We start from the raw sequence: 14,245 nt of genomic DNA, 5'->3' as shown, positions 1-14,245 counted from the left end.
GTACACCACTAGTCTATGAACTGCCCTAAACCGGTATTAGTGTAACACTTACGTAAAAAAAAAACTTTATTCCAAAAACTGTTCGGTGTGGTTAATTCCGGCCACGTCGGCTTAAGCCCGGACCGTGAGTTGTTGTTGGTGTTTCTTGGGGGAGTTTTTGCAAAAAAATTAACAGCAATCTGCGAAGAATTGTGTTAGTTTTTTTTGCTAATTTAATAGCAACCCACAGAAAATTATGTTAAAATTTTTCAAAAACCCCCCGAGAAACCGCAACAGCAACCCACGGTACTGGTACTGGATTAAGTCAACGTGGATGCCACGTGGGTGTCAGGTGGCCGAAATTAATCCAGCCAAACTGTTTTTGGATCTAAGTATTACAATAATACCGGTTAATAGCTTGATGTGTGCGTTTTCTGAGTTGGTGGACTAACCGCGAATCTGTTTCGAGTATTTGTACCAGTGGTATATTGAGCACTCAATAAAAAAGAAAAAGGTGAGAGACGGTCAAAGAGTCAAAGGTGGCGTTGACCATTTCTCTTCTCCATCTTTTCCTTCCGCTCTTCCTCTTCCGCTCTCTTCCAGGCTCCAGCCATGGACGGATGAACTTGCCTCGTCCAGATTGTCTCCAGCGACCCCTCAAACGCATGTCCACACCATCGGATCCCCTCTTCCACGAGCATTGATCGAGCTCAATCTCGTCAACATGCATTGATCGAGCTCATCTCATTTCATCTGCCCCCCGTTCGTTGCTGCAGGGTCACTACTCACTGCTACCACGCGTACTAGAGAGAGGAAGAACGGTAGCCGCGGGCGTCGTCTCCATGAGCGGCGGGGTTTCGGGGTCGGCGGACTCGCCGGCGAGGCCCTCCGGGGATGGTGGCGAGTGGCGGCGTATCTACGACCGGGTCGAGTCCATGCTGCCGCGGGTCGAGGCGCTCGCCGCCGACCGCGCGCGCCTGGACGCTGCCTACGAGGCCGAGAAAGCCAGCGACAGCGAGCACCTTGCCCGCCTCCTCCAGGTGATAATGGGGTTCCTTCCTTCTAGGGTTTATAATGGGGTTTATTCGTGCCTGACGCTGGCTGTTGTGTTCGTGCGGGAAGGCCGAGGCGAGCAGGAGCAGGTGGAAGGCGGCGTACATGGAGCTGCCTCCCGGGGCTAATCCCAAGCTCGCTGGTAATCAATGCACCTGTGACTCTGTGAGGATTATTTGGCCAACTCTTATTTGGCAAAAATTGATGGCTTGTTTTGGATGATTTGGGTTGGTTGTGGTGCATTTTTCGTCATGTTATGTTTATGGCCTGCTGATTGACGATTTTGTTTGGGCATTGGGGATTTTTAATTCTGGACCCATTTTATGATTAGGTTGCTACTGATACCATTGCTTTCTGCGTTCCTTGTAGAACTCCAAGAAAATGACTTGGAGGATTCCAGAGATTGTGAACATCTTATTGACATTGAAAACTCGCAACTGAAGGTACTTAGCCCAACATCAGTTCTATAACTCAAAAGCATCCCATCCGGCTTGTGCCTGCTATTCGTTTTCTCAGTCTTTGATTTGCATCCATGCTTGTTTTCTTAATGATGCTAGATTTGACAGAAGGATGCTAGAAATTGTGTAGAGCTTAGTCAAAACAATGAGGATCATGAGGACATTGCAAGGGATTTAAGAGCAGAGCTAAGAAAACTGAAGCAAGCTTATGAGACCCTGAGCTTAGGCAAGGATAAAGAAGTTTCTGCTTTACTTGCAGTAAAGGATTTTCTGTGGCCAATTGAGGACAATGGACAAGGACAACAAAGCGCTTCTGAAGATAAAGGAAGTGGAGGCAACACAAGCTATGGAAGCCGCACAAAAGCTTCACAAAAACATAGAGGAGCTGCAAATGGCAGCCCGGAAGAAGGATGAAGAGGTTGTCAGATTGCAAGCAAAAGCGGTTGATCCTAAAAAGAAGGTACTGATTCTTTTGGGTAAACATTCAGTCTGGAATGTAAATGCTGGAATGAGCATCTCCGTTATCTTTCATTTCTGAGTATATGGCTGGCTCATTCTGAACCTTTTTCCGTACTGTATTTAGTATTTTAGTGACCCTGTTGTGTTGTGGTGCGTCTACAACAGACCCTGTCTTGCTATACACACACATGGTCAATGCACGACGTCGTGTTTATAAGTGAAGCTGCTGGATCAATTCTAACATAAAAATGCAATGCATAGACAGCAGTCTAATTTTCCTTTATATACGAAGAATCATATTTCCTGTGTCCTGCTGTAATTTTCTTTTTGGTCAAAAGGTATAAACAATTAAACATGTAGATTCTTAACGAGTTGTGTGTTACTTGAAACACAGACCAATGATAAACGGAGGAATTAAGCTTCCTTTCTATGATATGTGATACCTATATAGGATCATCTGTTTCTGTGTATAGCTAATGGGCCAGAATTATTTTTGACAGGAGACTGGTCAAAAGCGCAAGAGGGATACCAATGAGATGCATCTTGAATGCTATGAAGAGCCCATGGTGTGTCTCCCGTTCACTCACCTTTTCTCACTCCCCTCTCCATGTTTGCTTGGTGCACCCCAGAGCCACCATTTGTTTTATTAATCTGCTCAAGATCTAGTCGATTTTGTTGCTTGATTTACTGCCAAATAATTCTGTAGTGCCAGATTTTCTAGAATCGAATAGATTTAAGTCTTGATGTTCCTTGTATGCTATTCTAGTTTTTTTTTTTGGCACAGTGAGCTGATTTATGTTTTTATTGTCAGTGGATCAAACATTCACTGGTGCATTAGCCTTCTGCATGACAATTAGAATTACAAGCCTTCTAAGATTATATCACCTGAAATTTTCCGTGCTCCTGTTTACTCCCTCCGATCCATAATAAGTGTCTCAGACTTAGTACAACTTTGTGCTAAGTTAGTACAAAATCTGAGACACCTATAATGGATCGGAGGAAGTAGTATTTAACATAGCCCGCCTTTCTTCTGGCAATTGCTGATGCAATTTACAAAAAATTTACTCTTTGCTGTCCAATGTTGATGAGTCGATATTCTAAATCATAAGACATTGTTTTTTTCTTTGCGAGGACAATCATAATATGTTTTTATTGGTACTCATGACGCGGGTGATCTCTTGAATGTGTTTGGTTGTATTTAACTTGGTATTATTTGGAGGGGTGGCACATAATAAATGTGGCTGATCTCAGGACAGGATAGAAGGGGAATATAAATTGGTTTACATCTATGAAGGACTCACTGGTCATTCATTTTACACCACAGTTAGTGCGAAAGTTGCCTTACTCGTGCAACAGCAATTGCTGTCCTGTTGGACTTGTTGATTTGTTCTTGGTTCGGCTGTGTGTTGGTATTGCCAGTGTTCTTTTCATTTGCCGTTTGGTGACTTAAATCAAAGTGTTTTGTCTAAAATGCTGATGTTTAGTGCCGTTCATGCAACAGATGCAGATCTTTGTCAAGACCCTTAATGGCAAGACCATCACCCTCCATGTTAAGAGGTCAGATAGTATCTTCAGTATCAAGGCCAAGATTCATGACAAGGAGGGCTTCCCTCCAGGCCAGCAGAGACTTATGTTTAAAGATGAGCAGCTGGAGGGCAGCTGCACCCTGTATAACTACGACATCGAGGAGGAGGCAACCCTTCACCTTGTCCTCCGAGGCATGCATATCTTCGCTAAGTCGCTGTCGGGCGAGACTGTGACTCTTGAGGTTGAGAGAGCAGATACCATCTACAGTGTGAAGGCAATGATTTTCAATCAGACACTTATTCCCCCAGATGCGCAGTGCCTCTGCTTTGATGACAGGCAGCTGGAATAAACCCGCACCTTGGCTGACTATAACATGCAAAATGATTCTATCCTTGATCTTTCGGTATGCTGCCTGTGTTCAAAGGAAAGAACGCACGTCTCTGTGAAGACACCTACTGGCAAGACCATCATCGAACGCGTGGTAATGCTCTCAGAGACTGTCGACAATATCAAGGAGAAGATCTATGTCGAGTTTGGCATTCCCCTGGACCAGCAGTGCCTCCTCTCCTTGGGCCAAAAGGAGCTGGAGAACGGCTGTGCCCGGGTGATGGACTACGCTGGGTGCCGCCCCCTCCGTCTGCAGCTCCGCCTTCCTGTCGGATCGAAGGAAAATGAGAAGCCCCATGAAGGGATAAATTGATCCGGAATCTCTTCAATTTCCCTGTTGTCATTCGTCTCGCCTGACCGTGCCTGTATTATGTAGCGGATAGATGAATGGATGAAAATTGGAGGGCTTTTGGTGATGTTTAGTGAGAGAAGTTCAGAGTCGGCAGAGGTTGAACTTGAAGAGCTTTTAACATGTCGTTAGCCTAACGTGTTGTTTGCATATGTGCTCTGTCGATAACAATCTTCTGATCTGAACGGATCACTAGAATTAACTGCTGATGGGCAGTCAGCTGCTGCTGTCTACTAATCTGGTTCTTCGGCTTATCCAATGTGCGAGTAAGTGTGATGGTAATGTACATCAAAGGCAACTTTCTCCACGAATCAGACAGTTGCATTTTCCGTTTAAGTTTCTTGGTTCGATTAATTCTTGCTGCCATTGTTGTGCATGGGCACGAGACGCTCATCATGCAGAACACCACCTGACCACCCTCTTCGAGTTCCCACCATGGCGTGAGCCCTTATTTTTTTCATCCGTGCGCATGATGCGGCCACACTCCATTAGTAATGCATACACGGAGCTGTAAGTTCATCCATGGCGTGAGCTTCTCTTCACGGAATCCCCCCAAACCCACCCACACACTGGAGAAGATCAACGCAGGTGAGATCTCCCAGGAGGAAATTGTTTGCTTTCTTGACAGGATAGCTGAGATTTGCAACAGGCCTACCGGCTCCTGGGTACTGCAAGCACTGCGGCCTGATCCCTAATGGTGCTCATTGAAAACAGTGGGGAGAGAATACGTTTGGACCTGAAGATGGAATTAAGGATGAGAGAAGATATGAGTTGTGAAACACTGATAGATGAATGTTGCATCACCTAGTCTTGTTTTTTTTTCAACTCGGTCTCAGTTTGCAAGATACTTGTAAGAGCGGATTAAAACTGTAATTCTTGTGGTTTGCTCCTGTAACAGCCTAACAGGGGAACTGTTTGTTTCTCTTGTGTTCTCCACCGACGATCCATCATCAGTTGTGCAGCGGGTTTGGCCCCTGCGGCACCACCCGCTTCGACTCAGCTGAGACGCCGTCGTGCCGCCGCAGCATGGCGTGGCCACTACTGAATTGAACCACGCCGCGGACTTTGGCAAGCTTCCTAGAAGATGACGATGATGCCATTGCCCCCTCCTGATGATCGGAGCCGTGGAAGGAGCTGTGGCCATTGCTCGGTGGCGAATCGGCGTCGTGAGCCATGGCAGTGGTGGCGGCTTCAACGGCGAAGACCGGAGTTACCCGGCCATGGCAGACGGTCGTCAGCTCTGCTCCCAGGAGAAGAAGAGGGCCGAGGAGCGGCAGCAGCAGAAATCTGAAGCTTTGTGTTGCCATGGCAGTATGTTTGAGCAGAGATGTGCTGGTCTGTGACCACTTTATAGACACCCTGAAGATAGAGGCCAGAGAAACTATAGCAAGAGTCAAATACCTCACTGCTTGATAAATAAAAAGAAATCTCTGAAGATATGTTGGTTTAAGAAGCCGGCGAAATGTTTATTCCGATGAAGACAAGAGCGGCGCCGGATGAGTGTAGAGTTTGGCCATTTGGGTCGATGATGATTGATGAGGAGCTCGCCAGTCACTGTTGATGGAACAACGGCCAACAAACTGACAAGACTAATTTGATTTTGCTAAGTGATAAAAGTCATGGGTGCAGGGGCATGCTACTATACTTTCCTCGCCGAAATACATCATCCCTGAATATCTTATCTGAATTCGTCAGGAGCATCAATGCAGAGAACCACAGGTGTCAGCATATCATGTGGTCAACCAGCAAGACTTGAGCAAATGGAAGGACCGGCGTGTATTAACTTTCACTTCCATCCTCACCATTAGTTTAAAAATAGCATATTATTTCTTTCCCAATGTATAAGAAAAATGACATGATCAATACCGCTGTCGTCGTCATCTTATTCATATCTTAGTTGCGTCCTGAATTCTGAGTTTAACAGTGGGCATAACCCATTTCTAGGATACAAAGTTAGGTATAAAATGGCTAACACTGGCCAGAAAACACAAAACAAGAATACAACAAGCTCCTCTAACAAAAGAAACATAACAATCTTGCTACTTAATTTGTATCGAAACCAAAGGCCCTTGACATTGCTGGATTTCTTTAACAATGTGGTTGCCGTTGGAAGATCTCAAAGATAAATCACAAAGAGCCCCAGCTTGTGGTCACATGATCAGTAAGTTATATGTGAAGCTCAAACTGTCTAGTGTTCCGAAAATAATATCACTTCTTCAGCAACCTCAATACGTCACCAATGAGATGCAGGGAGCCAGTAACCAGGACCTACACCAGTGTATCAGATAGATATAACAGTGTCAGGTACGCAGGGTTTACCAAAATAGCTTACTAAATAAAATGGAAACGATGAACATTACAGAAATTCTGAAACAGTAAAGGTGAACTAGAAGCAGCAATAGTGTAGAACACTAGTTATGAATGTTTTGTGAAAAAAGGAACATCTCTGAGAAGGTACTACATGTTAAAGTCTAAGAGAAGCTCCCACCTGATAAGTAGTAGATGGATCTTCTTGGGCACTTTTCCTTAGCCACTCGATTGCTAGTGGAAGTGATTCAAAAACTAGGCTAGTCTCACTGGAATCCGTGCTATTTAAACCTGCATCATTTACTTGGAGGTTAATTATATTATATCATATTCAGCCCAAGCATGCATTGTTTCAACAAGAAACCCACGCCACAGTAACAAAATCCGCATAAATGACTAACTCCTCAAAACTGTTTAGAAGAACCTTTATCACCATGAAGTAATTTCTCCCATACTGTTTGGAGCGATAGTTGCCATGACAAATCAATTTGCTCAGGCTCTGCAGGCGCTGATGCATTAGAACCAAGCTTGTTGTATTGTGATTGGTTTGGCACAAATAGAGCCAGATCAAAGTGGGCCCCTGAACAAAATGAAATAGCACTAAGTACATCTATTTTACCGAGAATTGAAATAAGTTGAACTTGAAAGTGAGCTAAGTGGTAATAAAACAGCGTTTGCATGGATCTCAATTCGTTAGTAAATTGAACCAACCCAACAAAATGCAATATCTCTTGCAAAACAATATCATGCCAGAGTTTTTTTATGTTTGTTCGAGAGAGGGGAAAAAAAGAACTTTTGCGGAATGAGTGCACATGGACATTTTCCATGGCGAGTTTTCAGCTTACCATTTTGTGTTGCAGTATCCACAAGATGTGGAAGCAATCTCATAGGATCTCTCACAGACATGCAATTGAATAGAAGAATCTGCAATATGTCCCAAAATAAAATATCCATTTAAGAGGGGAAGCCTAAGATGACATATGCAAAAGCAAGTCCACCCAAGCATGGTAAAACTAGCCAGGCTGTGAGCCTGTGAGACATACCTTTCGAGTGTTGCGACCCGACTGAGGCTGCTCCATAGAAGACTGTATGCTTTTATCCTCCTTGGTAACATGGGAAAACCACCGAGCACATATTTCCATACTTTCAGGGCTGTGCGCTCCATCCAAATAGAATACTAAAGGACAATGTGGGTCCTTCTCTTCTGAATTTACTTGTGAATCTGGAACAATCTGCGCTCGGCCTTGCAAAGAAGCGCTTGACAATCCTCTAATGAACTGATCTGGCAAGGGATCCTGAATTCCATCATAGATGGACAAATAAGCATACCATCTTTTTAGGGAAAAGCAATATGAATTAACAAGACTTACAGTACGGTTGAGTGGAATTCTGTCCATGTGTCCTTGTTTCTCAAGCCATGTACTAGCTAGCTCTACTGCAAGGCCAGCATTTATGTATTGGTGCTCACCATGCAGTCCAAGATGTTGATCTTTTAACTGATGCGGCTTCAAAGGATCAGCGACTTGGAGTGAAATCTTCAGAAAACACAGAGCATCTTATTTCAAAAAGTGCACCCAGTTTTATCAAGTATTGTGGTCAGAAATATTACAGCATGCAGAGAATAGAGGCAACCGAATAGGAAATGACAGTTAGATGAGAAAACATACACCCAATTCCAAAGCTCTCTGTTTGAGAGCTACCATTGCCTCTTCTGGCTGTGGAGCAGTATAGGCTGGAACACCTTTCTGTTAAAAACAGATGCCACAAAAAAACCAACCATAATAAGATATTTGTCTACAGGACTTCCTGAACTATAAACACTGTAAGTACAAAAAGAAACAGTTTATCTCTGTGCATGACTTCTTGAGGAAAGTAGCTAGTTCATTGAAAAAACCTTGAATATTCCAGCCTTCTCCCCAGCAATTTCCCCAAGCGTATTTCCTGCTCACAGGCCAAAGAACAAACATGGCACCATGAAACTACTTTTCCCAATAAAAGAGACAAAGGGGTACTTCAATTATGAGTTCCATGACTAACCAAGAATTTCCATATGATCGAATCCAAGAGAAGATATTCCACAGACTACAGGTGCTTTAACCTGCATAGATTGAAATACACAACAGTTATGCTCTTTGATTTATTTGTTTATTAAGTCCAAGATAGTGTATAATCTGACTAAACTCAGAATGGTACAGACGTAATAGAAGCTGGACCTAAATGAATATATTCTGCACTGCTAGCACAGTTTGTACTGTGACCCAGCGCATCCCCTTTCCATAGAATCGAAGGAGGGATAGAAACTTAACATGCAGGTTAGGATGAAGAAGATCTTGAAGATTTAAATGAAATAGTTCAAGATTCTTCTTTTGACTTTTAGATACACAAATTGAATACATTACAGGAAAAGAACATCACATACCACATTAGTTGCATCAAACTTTCCTCCGAGACCAACCTCAAGAAGAGCAACATCTACCTGTTTCAACCGACAAAAAGGAGGGATTCAATCCATAAATGTTCTTCTAGAAATGCATACACGGAGTCACTAATTTAAAAATCTCAGAATAAAATATATGCTCTAGCTGATTTGTGTATGAACATGTCTAAATCATAGACCATATGTCATGCAAGTAAATGATTCAAGAGAATAATATTGTGTGTTTCAATCCTATTAGATATATTTAATGACTGAAAGAACTAGGTAGGGAAAGAGTATGGGGTGTTTGCTGTCTATTCTACCTGCTCAGCAGAAAATATCTTGAATGCTAGCAAGGCCATGAACCTGAAATAGGGTGGCATGGGAGTATCGTCATGAGTCTTCTCCTGAAGATACAACAATCAGTTTTTGTTGTGAAAGCAGCATGGAGCGACCAGATAGCTGTGTTCCATCACTGCTACGCATAGAGTGCCATCACGCACCTTCAGTTTATTCCAGCACCACCAGAAGTACTTCAAAAACTTCTCTTGAGAAATGTCCACCCTGGTTCCATCATGCAAAACATTGTTATGAAGTATAATCATGAGGATCTGTCGTTCTCACTTATCAACAATAGAAGAAAATAAATAAGAGCAAGAACAGTCAAAAGAAATTACCCATCTAGCCGGAACCGCTCACGGACATCCATCAAATGCGGTGAGGTGAACAACCCAGTGCGGAAACCACAAGATCGCAGGATTGACTCCGTGAATGTGCATGTCGAACCCTACACAAATTGCCCATGTCATTGTCACATAATACATCAGAAAGCCAAGGACTTGTAAAATGAACATGTGCCAATTTTCATTTGTCAGGGAAGTTATGTAATTAGTTCCACTAGATCTCAGTGCCAAGTAGCACAAAGCTATGGTAAATTTTAATGTTGCATATTAGTTCCCCTAGATTTAGGCATCAAACCTGCCCCATCGCTGATGAAGTTTCTTTACCACAGTAGTTATAAAGGAATCACATGACATCTAGTGACATTCTCATTGGAGTTACTTAGCTAGTGATTCACCTTTCCTTTGGTCCCCGCGACATGGATCACCTTCATCCGCGCGATCGGCTCCTCCAGCTCCAGAATCTACGCAATCGCAGCAAACCAAATCAATCCACCCGGATCAAACAACACATGCCCAACCACGATGGGGACTGACTGAGGAAGAGGGGACGGACCTGGAGGTAGCGCTCCATGAGGTCCCACTGGTTGCCCCTGTTCCCGGTGTGCGCCCGCACCTTCTGCGTGATGAGCGACGACAGCCGCCCCAGCACCTCCTCGTACTCCTCCGCGGTCACAGCAGCGCCACCTGCGTCCCAAATCCCCAGCATCCACTATTCAGTACACGAAGCAAGGCCCGGTCGGTTGAGTCGAGTCGCGTCGCTCACATACCTGCCTGCTGCGCCGCGGCGGCGGCGGCGGCGCTGGAGGAGGATTCCATGGCGCGAGCGAAGACGCGGCGGACGGGGAAGGAGGAGTGGGAGGCTGGCGGGGGCGAGAGCAGGAGGTGGTGGCGGCCCAAGCGGCGGCGGAGGAGGAGGTGGGCGGCGGCGGAGGCGAGAGGTGGCATGGGCGGCGCGCGGCCGAGGTGGGCGCGGCTGCTTACTTGTAGCAGTGGGAGCAGGAGGAGGGTTGGTGCGGCCATGGTGGTGGGCTCCTCCTCGGGCGCCGCAATGCCACGTCATCGCGGGTCAGAGTTCGTTTGTCTCCGTGGACTCTTGTTTAGCATCTCTCTGACGAGCCGGTCCCATTTCCTTGTTTTTACACGCTCCTCGGCAGTACGCTTTCCACGGTAGGAGGCGTATTTCATACCATTCTGTAAATTTCGGAATTAGCTTGAATCCGAAGGGGAAAAGAAAACAGACGCTGGGCTGTGACAACCAAAAGAAGGAACGGGCCAGGCCCAACAGTGATGCGGCCTAATAACAGAAAGGCCCAACAGAGAAGCAAAATTTTCAGCAAAAAAAAATAGACGTTAGGTACTCTCTTTTCGGCAAAATTTTAGGTTGGATGATCATCGATCTGCACTAGAATCACATGAATATCTTTCTTCTTGCTACCAACCGGATTCGACAGGGAAGTTAAAGATGGATTCTCATCTGCACTAGATGGTGTGCTTTGCCATCTGTCCTGGTAATGGTTCCAACAAACATGAACATGGATACTTATTTTTCTGAAACTGTGAGTTTGTGAGGCGAAGGGAATATGTTGAAAGATTGTGCAAGTCCACCTCGTGCTATTGACTTGCTACTCTTATGTGATGCTCTTCCAAGAGCAAAATCCTAGCCGGTCGAGAAGCAGTCGTCGTTCTAAACTTCAGCATTTGAAAATTTAATCCAGAGAAAGTGTCTTCGAGGTAAATGCTTCGATATTTATCAAAGTATGAAGAAGTCTGTTTTACACTACTGTTGATTGGAGCATCTTTGCGAGCCAACTCTGACACTGTTACACCACAGTTTGGGCGGGAACCTGCGAACAGAGTATAAAACTAATACAGTTACCCCACATTCACCAGACTGTGTGGTGTCAACGGTCCCAGCTTAGAAGGAAAAGTTTTCCTTGTTGACACCACATTGGAATGATTGACACTAGATATTTTGTCATCAAGTACTTATGCGACCATATATGAATTGCAAGAGCGCCCTGCCCTTTGACGAGGTTTGTAAAAAGATGAGTAGGCATGTGATGCACTTGTGCAAATTTCTATATGTATTCCTGACGAATGAATGTTCGTTTTTGCAATGCACCTCTGCCCCTTGCTCCAGTTTTCCTTCTGCAGATTATCCTGCCTTTTTCAACCAAGAAAAATGGGACAAGCAGGACCGTCTTTTCTTAAACAAAATGCATAACGATTAACATATGCTTTTAACCAACAAAACTTACACAGAAAGAAAGAATAAATGTATATCAATCCATCAATCAGCTGCTGCACTCCTATGCTTATACACAATTCCTTTACAAAACGTAACCAAATATCAAACCTTTCCGACAAGAAAACACGACAACGGCTTTCAAAATTCAAACACATGTACACACACAAGTCATGCACGAAATCATCTGTAAGTCCCAGACTAGCAGTAGTAAACCAAACCCAACAAATGTACACTCTCTGTTCAAAGAGTCAGAGAGTATATTGATGTCTTCTTCCTCGATCCACAAGTAATTCTCTTATCATGCTTTCATGAGCCCGAAGAGCTTCGTCGGGGCCTCGCCTTTGGCGCGGTACTTGGCGGCCATCTCCTCCGTCATGACGATCTCCTCCCCTCGCTTCGCCTCTGCCATGGCCCTCTTCTCCTCCGCCGACTTGTGGAGCATCGCCAGCTTGTTCTTCAGCTTCTCTTGGTAGGATGCTTTCTTCTTCTCCAGGTTCTCCTGCCATGACAAGTATATACTAACTGTCAATGAACTGTTGGACTTTTTTTAGCTTGCTCCAAATTACAGACATTGAAAGAACAGATATGTCATCATGTTTGCTTAGTCAACTAATTACCTCGATCTTTTTCAGCTCGGCCTCCATCTCTGCCTTCTTGGCGTGCTCCCATGAAGTGATGAAGGACAGGTTCTTGGCCGCCCTGGAAATTGGTGCAAGCAAGCAAGAAGAGGCAGAAAAGTTAGCTTCAGATAGTACAGGCTGTTGTTGGTACCCATAGAACTTCAGTTACTGTAGCAGATGTATATGAAAGGTGCGCTTTTGAGTGCATCATAAGTTAACCCTCCACTAAATCTGACAAAAGGGGATGTGCCATCCAAATCATTGATGTACGAATAGTACTACCGGTGATTCTATTTACTTTTAAGCAACAAGCAACATTAATTGAGATATCCTGATGGATTAGTACCTGTTCTCGGCTCTCGCCTTCTCGCTCTCCTCCCAGGCGTTGATCAGCGTCAATCGCTTCTCGGACATGATTTTGGTGAGATAAGCATCTGAAGATCGAATGGCGACATGAACATTAAGGATGAGTTGAATACTTGTTTGCTGAGTAAACTGAGAGATTAGGTTTTTTATTCTTTACCTCTTTCAGATGAACCTCTTGTAGCTTCAGAATCTGGGGGAATCAATAAGAAGAGGGATATGTCAGAATTTCAGCAGATTCTTTTAGATTCTTATGCAGTTTTTTTATTGTTGGAGTGATTAACTAAAAAGGACAACAACCAAATTTAATACAAATTCTCTAGGTTGGAGGGGAGCCAAGCTAGTTTTTCACTGTTTCAGATTCAGTATTGGAAGGAAAAGAAAATTGTCTTTAAAAAATTTCTTCAGAGTGAAAAAAAAGATGAAGCAGAGAATGTTCTCTTACCTCATCAACTTGTGGAGCAAAAAAGAGAAACTGGAGTAGTAAGCACACATGTACACTCTTCCATGTCAGATAAAACCATAAAATCAAGCGAAAACATACAAATGAATAATCAATATATCCAGAGTCATATGTCCATGATCATGTATGTACCCAGTCAGAGTACTAGCTACCCACCCCCTGTTTACAGTTTTAAAAAAAAACTACCAACCCCCTGTTTAGTTAATTACACACACAATACACCAACTATATAAAATTCTTCGAGTATGAGCCGGGAATTAACAGAATTAACTGATCATACAGCCACGCATGCCTTTGATTGATTGGCATGAATGAACAAAACAATCGTCGTCATATAACGTACCTTTGACGACGGCAACGATGGCCTTGGAGTCGTCGTGCGAAGAAGGCGGCGCCGAGACCGGCACGATGGCCTTCTCCTCGGCGATGTCCTTGGTCGTCGTCTCCACCTCCACCTTCTTCGCCTCCTCCGCCGCCATCGATCCGACAAAGAAAGGTCTCAAGCTAGCTTGAACAGCTCGGCAAGAGAGGACGGTAGAGGAAGCTTAGCAAAGACACAGGAGCAACTGTCTTAGCTACTATGTTATGCTGATCTCTTCAGCTGTAGCTGGTCGATCGACAATATATGTAGAGCTAGCGAGAGAGAGAGAGAGAGAGAGAGAGAGAGAGAGAGAGGGGTTAGTTCTGAGCTTAGGCTGACGAGGGTGTGAATGATGGAGCTGCTGCTAGCTGCTGGTGTGTTATATCATAATCGAGGTGGCTTAGTTAATTAGCAAGGGCTTTGGTTGTGAAATCAGTTGATTGATGGATGGGCTGTTCCAGCCAGGCGGTGAGCTGCCAAGCTAGCTGGGTGTGTGGCCCTGTAAGTACGTGGGCGCACCAAAGCAAAGCAAATATTCATCGTTTTCTTCTTCTTCTTCTTCTTCCTCTTAT

General features: G+C 44.3%; 2 protein-coding genes and 1 non-coding gene across 5 annotated transcripts; 1 reads left to right on the top strand and 2 right to left on the bottom strand.

The window, feature by feature from the left end:
- Positions 1-27: 27 nt before the first annotated feature.
- LOC106865778 lies at positions 28-4,466 on the top strand. The gene is made up of 6 exons (XR_002961880.1): positions 28-1,019; positions 1,102-1,174; positions 1,402-1,475; positions 1,590-1,950; positions 2,450-2,515; positions 3,451-4,466. It is a non-coding gene; the product is annotated as a polyubiquitin 11 (transcript).
- Positions 4,467-6,054: 1,588 nt separating this feature from the next.
- On the bottom strand, positions 6,055-10,653 carry LOC100831282 (folylpolyglutamate synthase). Of its 3 annotated transcripts, none has more exons than XM_003558948.4 (16): positions 10,386-10,653; positions 10,172-10,302; positions 10,014-10,079; positions 9,613-9,722; positions 9,439-9,499; positions 9,259-9,342; positions 8,939-8,995; positions 8,557-8,617; positions 8,414-8,460; positions 8,187-8,264; positions 7,890-8,054; positions 7,563-7,814; positions 7,365-7,443; positions 6,944-7,099; positions 6,701-6,810; positions 6,055-6,480 (listed from the first exon to the last, which is right to left on the bottom strand). In XM_003558948.4, exons 1-16 carry the CDS (start codon positions 10,636-10,638, stop codon positions 6,421-6,423), a joined length of 1,770 nt encoding a protein of 589 aa, XP_003558996.2. In that variant the 5' UTR covers positions 10,639-10,653; the 3' UTR covers positions 6,055-6,420. The 3 variants fall into 3 exon arrangements, with proteins under 3 accessions (XP_003558996.2, XP_010229323.2, XP_024312729.1); XM_010231021.3 differs by having other exon boundaries at positions 6,953-7,099; positions 10,386-10,588; XM_024456961.1 differs by lacking the exon at positions 6,055-6,480 and having other exon boundaries at positions 6,921-7,099.
- Positions 10,654-11,839: 1,186 nt separating this feature from the next.
- On the bottom strand, positions 11,840-14,036 carry LOC100830975 (remorin). Its single transcript, XM_003558947.4, has 5 exons — positions 13,656-14,036; positions 13,010-13,042; positions 12,833-12,920; positions 12,484-12,565; positions 11,840-12,365 (listed from the first exon to the last, which is right to left on the bottom strand). The coding sequence occupies exons 1-5, from the start codon at positions 13,789-13,791 to the stop codon at positions 12,165-12,167; spliced, it is 540 nt and encodes a 179-aa protein (XP_003558995.1). The 5' UTR covers positions 13,792-14,036; the 3' UTR covers positions 11,840-12,164.
- Positions 14,037-14,245: the final 209 nt, after the last annotated feature.

The sequence above is a fragment of the Brachypodium distachyon genome, chromosome 1 (genome assembly GCF_000005505.3).
Source record: "Brachypodium distachyon strain Bd21 chromosome 1, Brachypodium_distachyon_v3.0, whole genome shotgun sequence".
NCBI lineage: Eukaryota > Viridiplantae > Streptophyta > Magnoliopsida > Poales > Poaceae > Brachypodium > Brachypodium distachyon.
This window is presented reverse-complemented; position numbering and strand designations above follow the sequence as displayed.